This window comes from Spinacia oleracea, chromosome 2, assembly GCF_020520425.1.
Source record: "Spinacia oleracea cultivar Varoflay chromosome 2, BTI_SOV_V1, whole genome shotgun sequence".
NCBI lineage: Eukaryota > Viridiplantae > Streptophyta > Magnoliopsida > Caryophyllales > Amaranthaceae > Spinacia > Spinacia oleracea.
This window is the reverse complement of record NC_079488.1, coordinates 105123619-105146202: the sequence shown is the minus strand read 5'-3', so window position 1 is coordinate 105146202 and position 22584 is coordinate 105123619. Positions and strand designations below refer to the sequence as shown.

General features: G+C 35.3%; 1 protein-coding gene across 3 annotated transcripts; it reads right to left on the bottom strand.

The window, feature by feature from the left end:
- Positions 1-243: 243 nt before the first annotated feature.
- Positions 244-12286, bottom strand: LOC110791252 (uncharacterized). Of its 3 annotated transcripts, none has more exons than XM_021996005.2 (9): positions 11234-12286; positions 10255-10443; positions 8832-8924; positions 8566-8748; positions 8380-8482; positions 8108-8293; positions 5139-7579; positions 1010-1581; positions 244-838 (listed from the first exon to the last, which is right to left on the bottom strand). In XM_021996005.2, the coding sequence occupies exons 1-9, from the start codon at positions 11462-11464 to the stop codon at positions 691-693; spliced, it is 4146 nt and encodes a 1381-aa protein (XP_021851697.2). In that variant the 5' UTR covers positions 11465-12286; the 3' UTR covers positions 244-690. The 3 variants fall into 3 exon arrangements, with proteins under 3 accessions (XP_021851697.2, XP_021851698.2, XP_021851695.2); XM_021996006.2 differs by having other exon boundaries at positions 244-860; positions 1010-1584; positions 11234-12285; XM_021996003.2 differs by having other exon boundaries at positions 1010-1584; positions 11234-12285.
- Between the last annotated feature and the right edge of the window lie 10298 nt (positions 12287-22584).

Genomic DNA, 22584 nt, shown 5'->3' with positions numbered 1-22584 from the left:
TGCGGAGAATAAGAAAAAATAATAGCCGAATTTTCATTAAACTCAGAGTATTCTTTTTGCAAGGAACCCAAACAATAAATGTGTATTTTTCACAGATAAAACTATAAAAGTAAAAAAAAAAAAAAAATTGCGATTATGTATACTATCAGAAAAATACTACTATATGGATAATTGGATATGACACCATAACCTAATTTCTGTATCAGCAACAAAAGTTGGTGAGAGAACTTTTACCACAGAAAATATCAAAAACTTCTAACTATTCTTTAAAACTATGAGGATGATTTTGCTACACTGTTTTTTATCAAATTGAACTACATGAAAATTAGTATGGAACGTGCTCTTTTTTTTTTTTTTTTTTTATCAAGAACCTCGCAACCCCCAAATGGAGTACAGTAGGTAAGAATGAAAAACTGATGCTCGACAGGGCTAGGAAAGCCCTGATTATAGTTTCTACAAGCTAGTTTGGACTAAGTTACAGTGTGTCAGACCCTAAAAAATTGTAACTGGCAAATGCCTCGATCCGATGCTCCTTTCACCACCCCTGTCGCATTTAATGGAAAATGAGAATTTTAAAACATTTAATGTCATCTTTCACTGTTTCAACAATCCTCCATTCTTGGAGCTGGAACAGGTCGTGTACAGAAGAAGCCAGCGGAAACCCCTTCGCCAACAAAACCCCAAAACCTGCTATGCTTGTTGTGCAAACATCAGAGTGTGATGAAGGGAGTGTTTCTGTTGTTTACAGATCCTCCCACCATCTTGTCCTGGATTTTGGAACACCAACGGTGGAAAGTCTTCTTCATCTTTCAGCTGGTACTTCCTTTGGGCCAATGATCTGGCAAAATAATCAAATCCTCCTGTTATAATAAGATGGTAAAACACATCAAATGTTTTCTCCTCCAAGATTATAATCACAACATTCACAACTCACAAGCTGTATTTATATTGACAAAAACCACACACAAGAGTTGGGGTCCAGTAAATGGGAGTGAGAAATTCAAATTACCTTTGGAAGTGAGGGGACAATGGTTGATCTGGCGAAGAAGACTGTTGTGCAGAGGTTCCATGAAATCTTTGATCCTCAAATGCTCTCCTCAACCGAGTTCCATCAATGGATTGCAATGCATCATTTGTGCCAACACTACTACTACTCATGGGACCAAGAGAACCAAACTCAAGCTGCTCCCCGGGCGATACATACCCGGAGTTGTGATCATATGGATATACCATCACAACCCTGGATCCATTCCCACTCGGGTTCAGGCCCGGAAACTGGTACATCCCATAACCCACGTTCACTGAGCTGCTCTGGGACGAGTTAGGCCCTGACGGGCCATTCTGAGCCTGATACGAAGGTATATGGTCATGCCTGTAGTTAGACCAAGGTCTGTCGGCCCGACCCTCACTGGCTGCCACTCGATCAATCCTCGACTTCTCGGCTTGGCTACGGTTGTGACTACGCCCTGCAGCTTTTGCTTTTGCAGCATTCCAGTTTCCTTCTCTGTCACCTTGATCACTTCTATCATAGTTGTAACTGTTTCTTCTCGCTCCAGAAGAATGCCGATCTCTAACAGAAGCCTTCTGAAGCATACCAAAAGTAACAATGAAATTATCGAGTTATGAATAAAAATAGCAAAGACTATAGAGAACACAACGAAGATGATTGTTATCACTAAGCAGAAAACATTTCATGAAAAATACAGCACATATGCACACTGTCAGTACAACATAATCCTTTTAGTCATAGGACCATCATCTCAAACTAAAGGACCGAACATTTTACATACTTCATTCTACAGTACAGTACCATCATGGTCCAGTAGAAAACAAAGTCTTCTCAAGATTCTTGAGAAGCATGCGGTTGATTCCAAGGCTGTTAGAATCGTGATTCTACTCTGAATTTAATTGAGTGGTAGAATCACAAGATTCTATCTATATACTCCGTATTTTCTTAGGGCATGCTTGATTGGGTGTAATGGATTAGAGGGGTAATAAAAGTCAAACCACCTTAATAAAAAAAAAATGAAGGTGAATTGAGGTGGTTGCAAGGAAGGTGATGTGGTGGTATTATGATGAGAAGTCGTGGTGTTGAAATCACCCTAGTACAATGGTAGGGTAACTATTAGTCTATTATCCCCATAATGATGGTAACTATTCCCCCTTTCCTTTTCTTTTATTCTTACCAACACTAGCTTACTCTCTCGGCCACAACTACATCCCCTCATCATTACCTCCAATTACCCTCCTTTTTTGTAATATTGACTTTTATTACCCCCTTGATGCATTACCCTCAATCCAAGCATGCCCTTAAATATAGAAATACCATTGTGAAATTGTTATAATCATTCATAAATGAAGCTTAAAGTACTACAAAATTCATCATTTATATTGTATATCAAGTTAAAGTGAAGTATATACTAAAATTCTTTGATTGCTTGGTTTACATTATTCTAAAAGTTGTAATTATTAAAATTTAAACTAATATATGAAACTGATTAGTGAATAAAACATGTAAGCATGATCATATCGTAATAAGTTGTCATTATTGGACTCAAATCATTGGATTGTAGAGTCGTAAAATCATATTCCGGTTGTAACCTTAGTTTTAAAAGGCGCGAGGCGCACCAATGCTGAACAGTCCCTGGAGCCTAGCGCAATGTGCGCGCTTTTCGTACGCAAGGCACACAATTTTTAAAATATTTGTGGTACTTATTTTCCGGAAAAAAATCAAAATATTATTACTTGTTTTCACAAAGAGGTAAAATAGTAATTCCAGCAAAACCTAAAGCCTTTTAGAGGGGGAAAGACAAACAAAAAGGGTACTATGGAAGGTTCAAGTAACTTTTTAGTCATTCTCTATTCATTTAGATTCTCAAAAGAATTGCATCACATCTTACATAAAACAGTTACTTTAAGGCCTTGTTCTCTTCAATTTATAGGACCTTATTTTCAAGTCCTATAAGTTAAATAAGGTCTTATAAGGTTAAACAAGATCCTATAGGTTCTTATAAGTTAAATAAGGTCCTATAAGTTGAAGAAAACACACCCTAAAATAGAATAAGGAGGAGTTTGCATCACTTGTAGCTGAAAGAGACAAAGGAAAAAAATGGAAAATTTTAGGATTTTCTCTCTCCTGTTTTAATATAGTAAATTATAACTATTAGGGAGCCAATAAAATCATGTGGTTTTGGCCTTATTTTTAAAAAAAAAATATTACGAGCGCGTTAATACTATAAGGCCATGAGATGTTCCGCCGTGAGCCTGGGGCAAAGGTGTGCCCCTTTTGGAGGGTGCATGAGCCTGGGAAAAATGGCTAGGCGCCAAGACATGCTCCTAGGGGCGCGCCTTTTAAAACTAAGGTTGTAACACATCAAATTTTTGTCTTAATAGAATCGTAAGATCCTACAATTTTAATATTCTATTCAAGATTTGAATCGGTAGCGAATTTTGGAAACGTAGAACCGTACAATTCTAAAATTCGAATCGCGATTTTGACAACCATACAAAGGCTAACAAGAAAGATGCTACATCACAAAACACAAAAGCAAAGGGGGAGAGATAGAATGTTTTAGAATAAAAAAAGATCATCAACTGATTACCACTTTATAAACACTACTCCCTCCGTCCCTTAATAATCGCACCGGTCACCGGTGCGGAGTTTAAGACATTTAAATTGACTTATTAATTTAATGGTGTTAGTTGATAGTGCGGTATTTTTTTAATATTGTTAGTGGGAAATGTGTAACAGGTGGGGAGTGGGGAGTGGAGGATGTGAATTTTTAAATAATTTTTTGTAAAGAATAGGGGTGTAGGTGGGGTAGTAGGTAAGTGTGAGAAATAATATAATATTGATAAAAAATTTCATTTATAGAAGCGGTGCAAGTATTAAGGGACAGCCCGAAAAGGAAAACGGTGCGAGAATTAAGGGACGGAGGGAGTACTAACTTAGGGTGTGTTCTTTTCACCTAAATTTCATTTATATTATCTTATGTCATCTTATTGGCCCTGAACTTATCTTATTTTATTTTATCTTATATTATCTTATTGGAAATATAAAAAGGTGTCATTTGAACTTATTGACCCTTATATTATATTATATGAATTTGTTGGCCCTTGTTTTTATCTTATATTATCTTATTAGACCTGAAATAAGTGAAAATAAGGTGAACATAACAATGTCGTCTTAACTAAATGATGCGAGCAACACACACAGACAGTAACAAGAGAAGTCTCTCAAGAATCCTGCCAAACCATCCAACCCATCAACCCCTCTCCTGCCCACATGTTTGTTGGACATATATCAGATCATCACAACCAAGTAAAAGACAAGAGGAGATTTTCTTCGTCTTGTGGGCAAAAGAGAGGTTATAACTAATAGGGAGTCTTCATAAGACAGTATTCAAGAGCATTACCTACTCGGGGCTCAATCAAAATGAAGTGATTTAAGGAATATGGCATGAGGTATGTCAGAAAAGCTGATATAAGTAGGAGAGTCACCAAACATAAGGAACTTGGACATTGAATTGCAGTTTGAGTTTATGAGAGGGGAAAAGGCAATTTTTAGGTCTTCCAAGTCTCGACTCCGTCACATTTTCTTAGAATATTAGTGATTGTTGGTTTACATGAGAAATAGATTTTTATAGTAAAGTTGCATTTCATGGGAATTTACTTCCCTTGCGCAACATCTAGGATTTGGTCTCGACATGTTTGGTTAGCATTGAGGAACTTGGAATTTACATGAATTTCGACTGACCAAGGAGGGGCTTGTGGATACACTATTTCCTATGGATTCCAACTTCCTCCATCTTTCTTCAATTCAACAAAACTAGCATTTCCCATGAAATTTCATTTCCCCCTTTTTCATTTCAACCAAATTTGCACTACAGACACTACAGTAGTCTCAAGTCAAGTAGACTTTCTAATCAAGGACATTTACATACATGCAACAATTCAAGCATCTAGATTACTTCCAAAACAAATAATCCAACCATTCTTCATTATTGGAGAAAACAACAGTCTCATGATATCTAAACGTAAAGCAAGTCAAAGTAGCTAGATAAGTAGTAGCCAATCAGCAAAACATGAACTCAAAAAAGGGACACCTGCGTAAAGGAAGTTCAACAAGATGCACTTACAGGATTCGGTAGATAGGTTCCAGTTCCACTTCGATATCTTGGTAGTTCATCATTATAGTGTTGGTAGACATTAGAGGGTCCACTGGACACTGTCTGAACAGGAGCAGCAGGCACAACGTGAGGACCATAACTCATAAACTGAGATAAAAGGTTTGGGTCAGCTGCAAGAGGTCTTCCCGGATTATCCCAAGGAAAGCGACCCTGTAAGTACATAGGAGGTACAGGGGAGGGACAAACAACTGGTGCAGGAAACCGTGGGCTCTGGCAAAACCGTCCAAATTGCAGATTTTGCCAATGGCTAGCGAAGTCGCTGTTAAGAATATCTGACTTTGGTTCTATCGATGGCTCTGCTGCAATTGTTCTCTTCGTGGAATTATAGGTACTCAAAACATCAGGCCCAGCAGACAAACCGGTGTTTGGCTCGGAATCAACATTATCTGAGCCCACCTCTGCGTGCAGAGGATAACTTGATGGATCAGAATTTCCAGCCTCGGGAGGGAAATGAAGCATTGTAAAGAAAGGTACTGGTGGTCCAGTGGGATAGAATGTGATTTGCCGCGAGGCAGGACCTAAAAGCATAGGAGCAATAGGCATGACTGAATCAGATCCACTCGTTTGTGCAGCTTCAAAACCAGGCAAGTGATTTCTAGGGGCATGCAGAGTGGATGCATGTTGAGAAGCTGTTCTTCTTTCATCAATATCTATCCCTTTTGTGGACACGATGTTCCAATCTCTAGTCTCATCATCTAACTCAGCAGTCGAATTTTCGTAGATACTTTTATCTTTTCCATGAACATTAGAAGGTACTGCAGCTGAAGCAACTGTTTTCCTCCCTCGCTTTTCCCTGCCTGCCTTTGACACTCTTGCAGATGATCCGTCCCAGGAACTCTCAGATGATGTCTTCGCGGAACCAGCCTGAGAAGCAGAAGAGAACCTAGCACTCGAAACTCTATCAACTGAGTAAACTTCATTTTCTCGGTTATCTTGGCGCTGGAATTTTTCCACATAATCATCTTTCATTGATGTTCGAAGCTCCTTGATCATTTGTGGCTGTACTTTAAATGTACTGCCAGAACTAGCTATACGAGACGAGGGAACAAAGCTGGAATTACCAGAAGTTGAAGGCTGTCTGTCATCTGCATGGAGCGTCTCTAAACTTCCATCATCTTGGACAAACCTTCCACTCGAAGTCACATCTCGCTCATGCCAATAATCAGTATCAGCACTTTGTCGAGCAATATCCACAGAACCAAAACTTTCATCAGCTTGTTCAATTAAATCCTCAGAATTTGTAGGCAACCCAACTCCTGGGAAATATCGAGTTAACGGAGATGAAATCAAACCTTGCTGAAACTGCAGGTTTGCAGCCCAGTGAGGATTAATCAAGGGAATATTAGCAGGGAACATCCCAGCCATGCCTCTCTGACCATATCCCATAGAAGCAAGCACTGATTGGGGTATTGGTATAGGTACCTGTCCACCAAAATTATGACTCGATGCCAAATTCAGTGGCATAGGTACCTGTCCACCAAAATTATGTAAAGAGGAGGACGCCATCATATTTACAAGATCTTGCTCCTCTTGATGCATCCCTTGTGCTCCCACTATGGAAGAGTTATCCTCACTAACAATGCCAGTTCCAGACTCATCAACATAGCTATTTGAATTACTGATTGAATCAGCAGCAACATCTATAACATGATGAGATGAATTGGGCCTCCCAGGTAAGAGATCGTCTGATGAGGATAAAGTACTTTGAGTTGACACGATTTCAGAAGCTGTGTTTTTCCTTCGATTGCTATCCATCTTTGACGAAGCAACCTGACATCTCCCACTTTCAGTAGGTTTACTACGCCTCCCTCTTGAAGAAGAGACGTCATAATATGCATCAGTGAGTTCAGGACTTGACCGTGTCCGGGCAAAAAGATACTTCCCCTGTACTTCATTGAGCAAGTTATCAGGTTTCATGCTTTTTTTATTTCTATCGATTCGTACACTCTGAGCAGAATTGCTTTTTTCAACCTGCTCTGCTATCCTTGAGCCATTCGGATTCTCGGAACCTTTCTGACCCTGTGCACAAGAAACGGCAAGAACACCATTGCTTTTGGAAGTGCTTTCCAAGGGATAACTAGCAAGTTGAGAAGATAGAGGCCGATTAATCTGAGGCATCTCAGTCACAATTTCTCGAATAGATGCATTATTATTTGAATTCTTGCTACTTGAGGCATTATCTTGATTGTTTGATCGATTATCTGGATTATTCAACAAGGGCCACAAGTCACTACTAGGGGCATCAGGACGGACACCGCTACCATGCCTCTCCCATGTGTTCATAAAGAACTGGTTTAACTCAAAAACAATGTTCTCTTCAGAACAGTCTAGTAGTCTGGCTAGCCTCTTTGCCCCAAACGCAAAAGCACTTCGAATTCTGTAAAAGTTACCTGAAATATAAGCATGTCAACAACATGACCAACAACTAAACGTGGAAAAAAGGTGATGCTGTAGAATTTTACGATACTTAAACTTAGTCTTCATCTTTCTAGATTTTAGGTGTCAATTCCCCATCTCAAATTATAATATCATAGGCTTGTATGGACTAGATGAGTGGATCAGCCAAGGGAAGCTCACCTTTGAAACCGTTCCCAGTCACAGTAAAATATATTTTCATTATTTGTAGATTGATACGTCAGAAATTCATCTCTGAAACAATGACAGACTACAGCTTAATAAAGAAAATAGTACTCCGTAACTCCCAAGTCTCAACCATGAATAAGTGCAAGCTTACATCATAAACTATCTAGCAAGTTAAACCATGCCAAGAAAAAAAGATATTACAAATCCCGTTCATCTAGAGGTTGACAGAAACACTAAACCTAAAGACAGACTCCACGGACTCTAAAAAAAATTGTGATCGACACCTTTCAAATGGAAGCTTTAAACCCTTTATACTATGGTTAAGAATTAAATACCTTTACTGACACTTCTTCCGAGGTTATTGTTCACACGCAAAGGATCAATGACATTGAAATGCTTCGATATAAAGGGTTGCCCCTGATTTTCTTGGCCTTCAGGGAAGACAGCATATACAGAACTACAAGCATCAAGAAACAATTTACTTAACAGCAATTCTCCACTATCTTTGCGAGGAGGCTCCGCTACAAATTTACAATTATAAGGGTATCAGAGATAACAAGCACACTCAGATTTTAAGATAAAAATAAGCTGCAAGTAGGAATCATACCAGTTACATCAGGAAGTGAGCTAATGGGTACAGGACCCCATAAGCTGACGCAAAAATTATCCCAATCAAAATTACTAAAGAATTCCAAAAACCTATAAAGAACCTGGAAAGAAAACGCCATCAGTGGGCATTAAAGAGAGAATAGGATCCAAGAAAGCACACGAAAGCAAGGTTTAAACATAGCACCTCTAAAGGTCCCGTGAAAGTATTATTGAAAACATGAAATATGTAAAGAACCAAGGTCTCCAAGGCATAAGTTGAAATAAGCCCATGATGAGCACCTAATATGCGACTCTCGTAGTAGCACCAGGCTTTGATCAATATAATGCTACGCTTAAACAGGTGGTTCTGATTAATCAAATGGTCAACCTGTAGTAAAAATATCAATTCAATCAGCGGAAAAGTTCCTCATAAAATAGAAGTAGAAGTATTATGGGATTGAAATAAATTACCTCCTCAAGGAAACACAGGGTGCATAACCCACCCAACTGATCAAATGATATGTCCACAACAATATTTTCCACAAGACACTTTATTAATTTGACCTGAAAAGACATGCATTGAAATATGCATCAGCTCTAAAAGTAATTTGAATTGTACTAGCAATGTAACGATGAAGTCCTAATTACAGAGAACACCCCCTTTCAAGTAGCAGCTGTACTGAAATGCATTGTTTCTCCAAAGTACATGTGTGTATGCATTTAAGATAAGTTTGTAAAAAAACATTATTCAGAAAAGTTCGATAATTTACTCACTAGAAACATACAAAAAAAGTATAGTTGAGTTCAGAAATTTCAAGAGAGGAGAAGAGAGCCTAAGAGAGAGTATCAAGGCAAAAACACAGCTAAAATACTAAAAACAAGAGCAAAACTATGCTCCTATGCCTTAGCAAGGGAAAAAGAAAAAGATAGGTAAATCAATTCAAAGACCATATCCCCTATGAAGTGAGAAATAAAAATGCTACGTTTTCACCAAAATAAGCAAGAAAATTGATTTCTAAGTTCTCCAATAGCAAGCTACTTACTCAAACTTCTCTCAAAAAAAAGCTACTTACTCGGTCGCACTTAAACGCCATAAACATTCCGGAGTTGCAAACAGAAAATAAGTTACATTTTGTTTTCAAGCTTCTTAGATGATTTTGTATGCATGCTTCTTAGGTGATTAATGCATCTAAAATCTAGGTTTTTTTTATTCTTTCCATGTGTATGGTTTGGAGCCCTAATACATAAAAAATATGTTTCAGTAAACACTTCATTCAAAAGTAGAAGAGAAGGAGGTTTATAATTCATAATAAAAAAAGGGACTAAAAATTCTTCATATACCTCAGCTCCGAGAATAGAAGTGGTGTGGTTTCTGGAAATTTAAAACCCGACTTCCTCCATAAATTCTCCGATCCTACTGGATGGAGAAGAAACCTTTCGATTCATCTCCCAATATCCTGACTTTTTTCCTCGCCCCTGGCTTTCTAGCCTAAGGCCAATTAGACTGAATTAAGACCCACATGGGCACACACCCCCCAGCAGGAAATTCTAGAATATTACACGCTCCATACCGTTAGAGGAGTTGGAAGGATACCTCATTGCAAGATGAGTTACTGCTTACCCGTCCTCCTAGCATAGCTAAAATAAACGGAGACAATAGAAGATATACTAATAAATGTTGAAACCACTGCAAGTTTTTAGTGGCATCATGATGCAGTTTCACAGAGTCAAGATACTTTTTACTTAATCTACATAAAATCACAGCAGAACCCAAAAAATTTAAAGAAAGAGACGAGAGAAAGTTAATAATAACCCTGAGAATGTTTCACTGCATAATAAAGGCAAAAGAAAACGAGAATACAACAAGAACAAATGAAAGGAGTGAAGGACTCACTTCTGCCTGAATATACTGCACCTCTTTCACATGAAATTCAGCATTTTCATTCTTCTCTTCACTTTCTAATATATCACGCACTTGAATAGCCCACGTCTCTTTAAGAGACTGGTTATTACTAAATGCTGTCAAGTCAATGTCCCCATCCGGCAAATACGTCTTCAAAGGAACAGACCCAAAAGTGAAAACCTGCAACAATAGATATAAAGGGATTAAAGTATCAGAAGGCGAAAACCAGATATAACTTGTGAACAGAAAACAAGACCCATTATCCCATCACTACAAGCATCTTCTTTCTTTATCATAAGGATAAAGCTAAATTAGGCACATCTCCATCAGCTACTAGAAAAGGGCTGCAAAACAATCAACGATGAAGCCTTTGAGGCTTTTAATGAGCAGCTAAAAAGGATCCTTTCGTAAGCATGACACACCACTATGCCTCATAAGAGAAACTCAAAGCACGGTGCAGGTAGTGGCTAGACATGTTCACAAAAATAACAAGCCAAAATAAGCAAAAGCTAATAATGAACTAACTTGTCAATTAAGTTCGGATTTTGGTAGATATGGATTTGTTCTTTTTACCATAAATAATTACTTTAACGCAACACAAATTCAGAAAAGTCCCAACAAGTTCAGGTAAGGACTACCCAAAGTTCAATTCACTATCATAATTCTAATAAGTTCTGTCAAATTCCTATAATAAGTTCAAATATGTTCATATAGCGGTTCTTGAGGTCAAAAGAACGAAGCCTTACCAAAGAAAGTCCTCTAAGAAGTAAACACTGGAACAACCAAATGTTGATAACTATAAAAAGAAGCACATGAACCAAGAAACAGAAATTGCTATTAGAAAGGGCTAATTCTTATAGCATTGGTGCATTAGAACACTAGAAGCCAAAACATATACAATCATGAACTACCATAACAATACTAGCAATAAATGGCAAGCAATCAAGCATTGTATAGGGAGAAGCTTCACCTGACAAGGGAAGCATCTTGTGATCAACCGCTGCACGTAATCTGCAACGGCATTTCGTCTCTCTTCGGATGGCTGGTTCGGCTGAATGCAGGCAATAAGCTCTGCAATTCTCTCCTCAGCTTTCGACCATCCTTCTGAATCAAGAACACGAATAGCCGAATAGGATTCATTGGGTAACAGTCCGTTCGGATGTAGCCCACTCGGTTGTGGCCATCCCTCATGCCCACCCATACAAGCAAAGGCTAATTTCCTTTACTCAAAACACTACTCCTAAGCAACAACAACAAAAGTCCCACCCACCAGGCCACCAGTAACTAACAACACAGATTAAGAATACAGCAAAATACGTATTCTAATCCCTAATCCAAACAGAAAAAATGAAATTAATTCACATTAACCAACTTTGCAAATTGAATCAAGTCAAACGCTGTATATTACAAACTACAACTCAACTACGAATTTGATGCTACAACAATAGCTCCAAGAACAAGAAAAGTTAAGCTACTGCAATGATCATCCAACCCCAAAAAAATTTTAAAAAATCCCAACAAATTGTAACCCATAAACCCCTAAAAATCAGACTTTAAATGGATAGATTAAAGGAATTTTGGGTTACCCAACTTTGGTAAAGAAAACCCTAGCTTGAAAAAAATGGAGGAACTATCCCAAAGTGGTGCAATAATAAGGAGCTGAAAATGTCGAAAAATGGATAATTGGATGCTGAAATTCGAAAGAAAAGGAGAAATCCCAAGTGGGAATTGATGGTTGTTAAATTCTACAAAAGTTATGCTACAACAAAAGAACACGAAAACACCATCAAAAGCAGAGGTTAAAAGATCGCAAGAAATGGAAAAATACCCCAATAAAATAGGAAAGGGGGTAGAATCAGATATTTGGGTTTGTTGTCTTGTATTTTGAGTTAAGAAAATTTGAAAAATTAGAAGGAAAAAGAATGAATAAGGGGAAGAAAGATAGAGAGAATCTGGTGGTGTTTGGGGGGAGGAAAGAGAACCGGGAGGGGGAGAAGAAGAGGAAAATGGGGGATTTTGGTTTTGGTCTTGGTTTGTCAATTGGGCTAACAATTTCTTGTTCACAATTGGTTGATTTTTGCCCTAACATTTTAAGCTTTTTATTTGGGGCCCTTCTAATAACTATGAGAGGCCTTGTACAGTTGTTCTCCCAAATTTTTGGCTGCATAGCAATTCTGCATGCATATGAGCTTCAATGCTTCGTTTTAGTAGTTTCAGCCTTCTTTTTTTAATGCATTATTATGTTTCCTTTTTAAAAAAAATAAAAAAATAAAAAAAATAATAAATTTAATTTTTTTATTACACATGTTTTCCAGAAAAAAACATCTCATTATTTTAGTAAGCTGGAAGCACACATAAGGAACAAACAAATGGACATTTAAAGTAATTTAATGAACATTCATGTTCAGAAAATGAACATGACATTTATTTTCTATCTCCATCCTCTATTTTAGTGGTTGTTGCCTCTTCTCTTTCTAGGCTTCTAATTTTTCAGCTTCCTTCCTTTCGGCTTCCACTTTTTTCGCTACAATGATCTCTTTTCTCTTTCTTTTTCTTACTTATTTGTAGATTCTTTTTTGGTTGCTCCTGCCTTCAATTCTTCTTCAATTCTTACAGCCTCTCTTAATACCATATTTTCCATTTCTAAATCAGCCTTCTTCTTTTGTTGTCGCATTCTTATTGAACTTTTTCTTCCTGCAGGAAAATCATATTGTTTTTAATTGAACATTATTCTGTATAAGTTGAACATAAGACTTGAGAAACTGAACATCACACAAAAGTGTTCTTATTTATGAAAATATCATAGTTTAATTAATAAGTTGAATTTAATTGAACATGAGACTTAAGAAACTGAACATCAAACAAAATTGTTCTTATTTCTGAACATCATCTTTTATATATCGAATTTTATATTTTATAAGTTGAACATGAAAAATTATAAACTGAACATGACAATATTTAGACAACGCCACTTTTGATATTTTAGTAAAGAATAACAAACATCTTCTTTTTACTGTTGTTGCTTGCATTTTAGTTGAACATGACTCTGTACATAATTCTTTATAAATTGAACATGAGACTTGAGAAACTGAATTGAACATCACACAAAAGTTTGAATATATATTTGTCTTATAAGTTAAATTTAGCTGAACATATTTTTTTATAAATTGAACGTAAGACTTGAAAAACTGAACATCACACAAAAGAGTTGAACATATCATAGTTTTATAGGTTGAATTTAGTTGAACATGATAAATTATAAACTAAACGGGGATCACTTTTTAGTGGCATATTCATCTTACGAGGAAAACACCCAAAAATAAAGTATCCTTACACTCATCCACTACCTTACACAAAATTCTCAGTGTATATTATCAAAGCAAACGCCATCAACAATTTTATAACTCCTGAAATTTCAATTCCAATACAAATCACACTAATTTCTTTAATAAGTTGAATTTAGTTGAACACGATTCTTTATAAGTTGAACATGAGACGTGAAAAACTGAACATCATGCAAAAGTGTTCTTATTTATAAACATATCATAGTTTAATAAGTTGAATTTAGTAGAATAAAATTCTTTATAAGTTGAACATGAGACTTGAGAAACTGAATATCTTGTTATTATTAATTTCATCAACAATATTAATTTGTACATCTACTGTTACAATTTGAACATGACAAATTTTATACAACACCACTTCAGATCATTAAAAATAATGAACATCTACTTATAAAATCTGAACATGATTAAATTTCAAAGACACAGCAGGAACATTTGACATATATACCTTTACAACTTACACACAGAAGCTAGATTACTTTCGTAGAGTTCATCATTTCCAAGGCCTTTAACTGTCGGCTAAATATTTTTAGGTCTGCATTTCAAGAGGAAAGTAAGTAAGCTAATCGTATTCACAAAAAAAAGTGAACTAATATTAGTAAACTAATCGTATTTAACATATACGTAGTATTAGTTTTATATGTTAAATTTAGTTGGACATGATTTTGTACATAATTCTTTATAAGTTATATAAGTTAAATTTAGTTGGACATAATTTTTTATAAGTTGAACATGAGACTTGAGAAAATGAACATCACACAAAAGTATTGAAGATATATTAGTTTCATAAGTTAAATGTCATTGAACATGATTTTGTGTGAATTGGACATGATCCTTTATAAATTGAACACGAGAGTTGAAAAACATAGAACGTCAAACAAAAGTATTATTATTTGTGAACATCCTCTTATATGAGTTGAACATGATAAGTTATAAAATGAACATAACAAATTAAGAATTAATATTCAGCAATAACTACCACAAGAACAACAATCCTAAACACAATACCAATAACAACAATAACAAGTTATCACCAAATATAGTTCATTCTAATCGCACTTGTAATTCTTAATCATTTACCCAAAAAAAAATCATTTGCTTTCTATCTACTCCTCTAAGAAGCTGTCTATTCATCTTATTTGGAGAAATTAATTAAAGTGAATGAGAAAACAAGAGAGATATACAGTACTGGAGTAAAGTAGTAATAATACGAGTAGCAATTTGGTATATGTTTACCATTTGTGGCCTGGGGCGTGTGTTTCAACCCGAGTTCGTCCTCAACCTTCTCCTTTCCTCACACAGTGGCCTCTTTGCTAACCCAATCCCAACTGCCCTTCGCCGCCTCCGGATCTTCAACAATCTCATGCACTGCCGGCAATGCTACCGTAGCGCCGCCCAACGAAGCGCCTCTTCATCTTCTTCTCCAGCTTGAAACGAATTGAGTTCACCAACTTCTCCTCCACTTCTTCTTCGACGCTGTCTTTTTTCCTCCTCGTTAAATTCTGAAAATTGAACATATAACATTTTCTAATTAAAAATGAACTAGATAGGATATCAAACATAGTGTGAACATTAAATTTCTAAACTGAACATAGAGTTTTAAAAAGTGAACACAACCAAGAATAATATGTGATTTTTTTTAGAAACTAAAAAAAAATAACCTATTATTGATTTAAACACATTTACTCCAGAAACGAGTATTGCATATTTTAACGGTAATTTAAATTTACAAACCCAGAAATCAAACATATATATATCCTTATTTATGAACATGTGACTTAAGAAACTGAACATCACACAAAATTATTGAACATATATTATTTTCATAAGTTGACTTTAGTTGAACATGATTTTATATAAGTTGAACATAAGACTTTAGACATTGAACATCACACAAAAGTATTAAACATATATTAGTTTTATAAGTTAAATTAGTTGAACATGATTTTTTATAAGTAGAACATAAGATTTGAGAAACCGAACATCACAGAAAAGTATTGAACATATTAGTTTAATAAGTTAGATTTAGTTGAACGTGATTTTATATAAGTTGAGCATAAGACTTGAGAAACAAAATATCACACAAAAGTATTGAACATTTCATAGTTTTATAAGTTGAACGTGATTCTTTATAGGTTGAACAAGAGAGTTGAAAAACTGAACATCACTCAAAATCAAGACTAACAAAGTAGCAAATTAATCATTTCTAAAAGAAGAAAATATATATTCAACGATATTATCAGCGTAAAATAGATGAAGCTAATACTAATTACTATGCTTAATGAAATTAATCTATATCACAACAAAAAATTAAGCAATGCAACTTGAGTTAACATTTCACAATTACACAAATTACATAATTAGATAGATGTTTTTGGTGCATAACATAATTGATAGATAATCACATCCTATATTGTTCTAGTAAACTGATTTCAATTAACAAAAACTACAACAGAAGCAAATCTCTCTCAATCACAAACAAACATCGTTCAAAAAATAAAAATAATTAACATCACACAAAAGTGTTAAATTTAGTTGAACATGATTTTGTGTAAATTGAACATGATTCTTTATAAGTTGAACACGAGAGTTGAGAAACTGAACATCACACAAAAGTGTTATTATTTGTGAACATCGTCTTTTATAAGTTGAACATGATAAATTATAAACTGAACATAACAAATTCAGAATTAATATTCAGAAATAACTAACACAACCACCAAGAACGACAATCCTAACCACAATATACTAACAAAAACAACATTATCAAGTTACCATGTGTAGTTCATTCTACAATTCTGAACATCGAACTTTATAAATTAAACATGCAAGGTGATAGATCTGAAAGGCTGAAACACTAAAATTCACTGGAATTGAAGAATGAAACTAACAAAATCCAAATAATAAAATTAATCTACAGAAATCAGAAATTCCTATTATTATTTTTGCTAAAACTGAAATTTAATCAATCAAAGAAAATAAGTTAAAAAGTAGAATCGAAACATTAAAAATTATACCAGTTTACCGCAACTAATTGAACTACTCCATCTAAAGGAATAAAAAAAAAACATTCAGATCTAAATAAAAATGGACGAAATAACTAATTTCGAACTAATATATTTTGTATATTAACACTTAAACGCAATTAAACTAAATAAAAATACAAACAAAAATAAAAAGAAATAATACCAGATTTCTTCGGCGTTAGCGACGACGTTCGGAGAAGCGTTCGTCGATGTTCGGAGAAGGTGTTAGCCTGTGGCGGAGAAGGCGGTGGCTCGCTTGGGAGGTGGCGCGGTTGTTTGGTCGTAGCTAGAGAAAATCGACGGCGGCAACGAAAAGTGGAGGGGAGGAGGCTGGATTGTTTTGGAGGAGAGAGAAGGAGTGACATCAATAGAGGAGAGAGAGTGAGAGGTTTTTGATGATTCAGAAAATGGTGAGAGGTTAGAGGAGAGAGAAAATGGGTATTTTATATAGAATAGGCATGTGATTTTTTTCCCAGAAATACGGTCGTTTAATTGCATATGCACGCATAGATGGGTGCATATCTATCTATATATTAATTATTACAATTGTACGTTGTAAGTCCCAATTTGTTTCAACATTGATTTGTCAAAAATCGATCCGATCTGAAAAATAATCCGATCTGAAAATTTACTTCATCTGAAAATCGACCTGAAAATACTGGGATCTAAACAAGACTTTGTGACCTGTATCACGATCTTATCCGAACCCGAATAACCCGAAAAATAATGGGTCAAAATCCAAACGAATCCGTTTTTGAGTCGATCTATTGAAATCATTGTATTTATAATAATAAGTAAGATTATGAGGAACTTTAAGCATGGTAAATTTGTTATTGTTACTATTGTTAGGGTATAATATGATTTTAATTTTAATTATACGTCATTTTATGGTTGAATTTGACTAAATACAAACATGTGTATGAAAATTTGTTAATCTGTGTCCATATTTTATATATTTATTACCTAAATTAATGAAAATATAATATGCGTATTAAAATATCTCAAACGGGTCAACCCGATCTTGGAAGTTCTGGTTCTTGAACAAGCATTTGTAAACCCGAACCTTAAAGTGACCGACCCGAATTAACTCAAACCTGGAAATAATTTTTTTACAACCCGACCCCACCGACCCTTTTGACATGTCTAATGAATAATGATGATTGATCTTGCCTTTTCAGTTTTAATCTTTGGTGACTTCACTAAGGCTTTGTTCTGTTCCATTTATTTTGACTTATTTCAAATAAGATACGTGTAGATAATTTCAGTTAAGTTTATATATTATAAGTTTAGAAAAAAGTAAGGTTTCTGCAGACGTTCTCACACACAAATAAGTTTTTTCAAACAAAATAAGCTTTTTCAGATAAAATAAGTTCATATAATATTTTTCCTATCAGTTCAGACAAAATAAATTGAATAAAACGCAACCTAAATATATTTTTAATTAATTCATTTTTATATTATATTATAAAATATTTTTGTGTTTAATTTTTTTTATTTTTCTAATTTTAATGGTAAAATACACTATGTACGTCGCCTTATGCGTTTCCTTAAATTATAGTGATTAATCTTCCATTGCTTTACAATAGTATGAAGTCTTTGGAATCTTTTAAGGGGTTCTCCAAAGGGGAATATAATCAACTGATTTTAATGATATTCACAACATAGAGTTGATTTTACTGATACTCCCTCCGTCCCTTAATACTTGCACCGTTTTGACTTTTTGCACTATTCACATAATTCACTTTGACCCTATTTTATTTATAGTATATGAAAATAAATGTTAATATATAATATATTGTTGGCTTCATCTTAATATATATTTTTAAAATATTAAATTTTTTATAAGTTTTTATAATATATAGTTAAAGATATTGGTGGTCAAAGTTGTGCATTGGCAAGCGTGTCCAATCGAAACGGTGCGAGTATTAAGGGACGGAGGGAGTAGTTATTATGTTGAGGTTATTTAATGATATTTATAATACCGAGAATATTTTAATGATGTATCGTTATTCGACGTCCGCGATTTTTTGAAAACGGCCGCATTTAAAGCAAGAAAAAACGGTTTTATCCTTTTAATGTTTAACCCCTCCAATGATAACAATAAAAATAACAATAATGATTAATTGTAGGGAGTAATAATAATAATAATAATAATAATAATGACCTTTGCATGGTGTTAAGTTTCTTGGTGGTCTCGCCAGTTCCAGTTCCAGTTCCGTTTTTAGTGATGAGCTTGTGATGCAGAGGATCAGGATGACCAAGATCGACCATTTCGCTTATGGATAAGGTTGTTAAGCTTGATGATTACTTAGGGTATGTACCGGAGCTTCTAAACTCTACTTTGCTTTGCGTACTTATCCCCCATGTATTTTTAAGGCAACTCAGCGCACATTCGATGGGGCGCTTCGATCTTCCCTGGGGCGTATTGTTACTGTTTCGGGGCCTGGGTTTGGCGATTGGCAGTTGCTACTTGCCACCTTACCTTTTGCATTTGGAGGGCTTGGTGTTTAGTCTGCAGGAGATGTTCTTCATTATGATTTTCTTGCTTCTCGGTTACAGTCTGCTGGTTTGCAGACACAACTTCTACGATATGATGGCATTGTTTGTCTTGGTCGAGCCTTTGAAGATGCATTGAGTCTATTTAATAGAATTATGGAGTCTGACATTTTGAGTAATCCTAGTGAGGTCGCTGCCCCTAAACTCATGTAGAAATTGGCATATATTTCACAAAGGTTACTGCATCTACAGATTTCACCTTCTCTTTATATCCCCGACAATCGACATTGTGGAAGTAGCAGCAGGGAGATCACACCTCTGCTTGGCTACGGGCGGTTCCCATATCGGTTTGGGACAGACAATGAATGCTAAGTCTTACCGTTGTGTGTTGTGTTACCGGTTGGGTGTTTCTTTGCTCTTTGTTTTAGCACCATGTTCTGCTTGCTCCAAGGTTTTTGCGAGGGTTATCTTCGGTGATCATGCGGTGTCGTGTGTTGGCATTGTGGGTATTAAACATCGGCATAATGTTGATCGGGATACCCTGTTGATGTTTGTTATCGGTCTGAGATTTCGGCACGGAAAGAGGTTGATGTTGGACTGTCTGGCAGGAACGACGGAGCTCTCAAACCTGCAGATGTGTTACTCTACTCTAGCTAGGGATCGGGGTCGTGATGTGTGTGTTGACTTGACAGGATCTTCTCCTTTGACACAATCTGGGATGTCTGGATTTGTTTCGGGACAGTTGTGTCTGATGCGGCTAATCGAAAGCGGGCCAAGTATGAAATAATTTGTCAGGCGATTGGTTATGGTTTTCTTCATTTCTCATTTTCTTCTTTGGGGAAGCAGGATAAGGATGTTGTTACATTTCTGAAGCGAGTTCTACTCTTTCTCCTATAACCATGTTAAGTGATAGGAGTTCTACTATTTCGCTTGAGAGTAGAACTCAATTGGTTATGGTTTTCTTTAAAAAAAATCTACTCTTTCTCCTCCATCTTTCACATTTAGTGATGAAAAATATATTCAACAACTCACAACTTCTACTCTTTCTCCTACCAGCCTCATGATTTACATTCTCTAATTAATTACTCACAACTTTTATTCCTTCTTCTTCAAAAATAAATAAATGTGTACTAATTGAATTAGGCCCTGTTCTTCTGAGTCTTTTTGGCTGAACATAATTGAACTGAACTTAACTGAATTGAACTGAATGGAACTAATGAATAGTAAGTAATAAGTAATAAGTAATAAGTAACAAACAATAAACAATTAAAAAAATAATTAATAAAAATAATTAATAAATAATAAATAATACTCCCTCCGTCCCAGATTAGTTGTTACACTTTTCTTTTTCGCCCGTCCCAGATTAGTTGTTACACTTCTAAATTTGAAATGACCACACAATTATTATATTATCTCTATCTTCCCACTATTTTTTTCCCACACCCTCTCTCTTTCAATTAAAAAAAAAAATACCCCACTAACTCCCATCACATCTACTTTTTCAATAAAAATAATAATTGATAACCAAACAATCAATTATCACATAAAACTTTGTGCAAAGGTAAGTGTAACGAATTATTTGGGAGGGTGTGAGTAATAAATAATAATAATATCTAAGATCCTGACTTCTAGGCTGCAGAATGTGGTGGGATCTATTATTAGTGAGTGTCAAGCTGATTTTATCCCTGTGAGGCATATTTCTAACAATATCTTGCTAGCCACAAAACTAGTTAATTAAGGATTACAATAGGAAGCACCTATCTTCTAGGTGTATGATCAAAGTTGACCTTGAAAAGGCTTATAACACTATTGAATGGAGTTTTCTCATAAGTGTTATGGTTGAATTGGGGTTCCCTGTCTTGTTTCTTGATTAGATTTTTTCTTGCCCCACTTCATTCTCTTATATTGTGCTTATTAATGGGAAACCTTGCCCTCCTTTTTTTTTTTGCTAAAAAAGGTCTAAGACAAAGAGACCATCTTTCTCCTTTTTTTGCTTTCTATGGGAACGGAATACCTATCAAAGAATATGCATCAGCTTAAAAAGGATCATAATTTAAAATTTCACCCTAGATGTGAAAGGAACATGGTGTTTGCTGATGATTTACTTATGTTTTGTAGAGGAGATCATATTCCTGCTTTAATGTTGTTCTAGAAATTTCGGAATTTTTCTCAAGCTTCAGGTCTTGAAGCTAACCTTGATAAGAACAACATCTATTTTCGTGGTATTCCTGGACTGGTGCAGATACATATTTTTGATAGTCTTAAAATCCCAGCAGGTGACTTCCCCTTCGGGTATCTAGGAGTACCCTTATCCGCTAAAAACCTCTCATATATTCAATGTAAGCCATTGATTGACTAGGTACTTGCTAGAGCTAAGAGTTGGACTACTAGATATTTATCCTATGCAAGGAGATTGCAACTGGTCAAAACCATTTTCCTTAGTTTGCAAACTTTCTGGTGTCAGATTTTGTCTTGCCTAAGAGAGTCATTAAGGAGATCCATGGGTATTGTAGGTTATTTATGTGGACTGGGGACACTACTGCTTCAAAAAAAGCCTTGGTTTCTTGGGCTACTATGTGTCTTCCTAGAACTGTTGGTGGCATGGAAGTGTGGAATAAAGTTGTTGTTTGTAAGCCTCTTTGGTCTCTTACCCACAAAAAAAGATAAAGTATGGATTAGATGGGTCGTCGCTTCTATGTGAAAGGAAGATCTTTGGTTGGCTTTCAATGTTCTACTAATATGTCTTGGGTACTGAAAAAGGTCTTTGGATGTATGTCATTGGTGGAGAGTGTTGGTGGGTGGGATGCAGTGGAGAAATATGGCATGTTCTCTATAAAACTTATGCACCAGAAGCTCACGGGATAATCTAATATAATATTCATAGTTGCGTTAAAAAAAAAGATATAACCCATATATACTTCCTTTGTTCCTTTAATATTGCGTCGTGGTTGACTTTACGTTTTCCAACGCATACTTTGACTCTTAATATCTTGAATTATGTAGATATAAAAATTATATAAAATTTATAATTAGAATATATATTTGATATGAATCTGACAAGATTTCCCGTGGCTACAATTTTTCTTAGGTAGAAATCACAAAAAAAAACAAAGGTCTAGTATAAATAGTGTAAAAACAAGTTACCTCGATATTTATGGAACGGAGAAAGTATGAATATTAGCTTGTACCACGTATGACGGATTATTGTAGTTGAATCTTGGACTATATAACTGCCTACAATAACAACGAAATACTTCCTTCAATTCGTTCATTTTTAGATGACACATTTTTTTATCACGTTTGTCAATGCGATATTTCAATTACTAATACCTTTTAAATGTTAATTATCAATGGGTAAAAATTATAAAAAGTTGATATCATAAACCTATATAATGAGACCATTTTAATAAGACACCACGTAACTAAATTTCTTAAGTATAAATCACAATTGATAG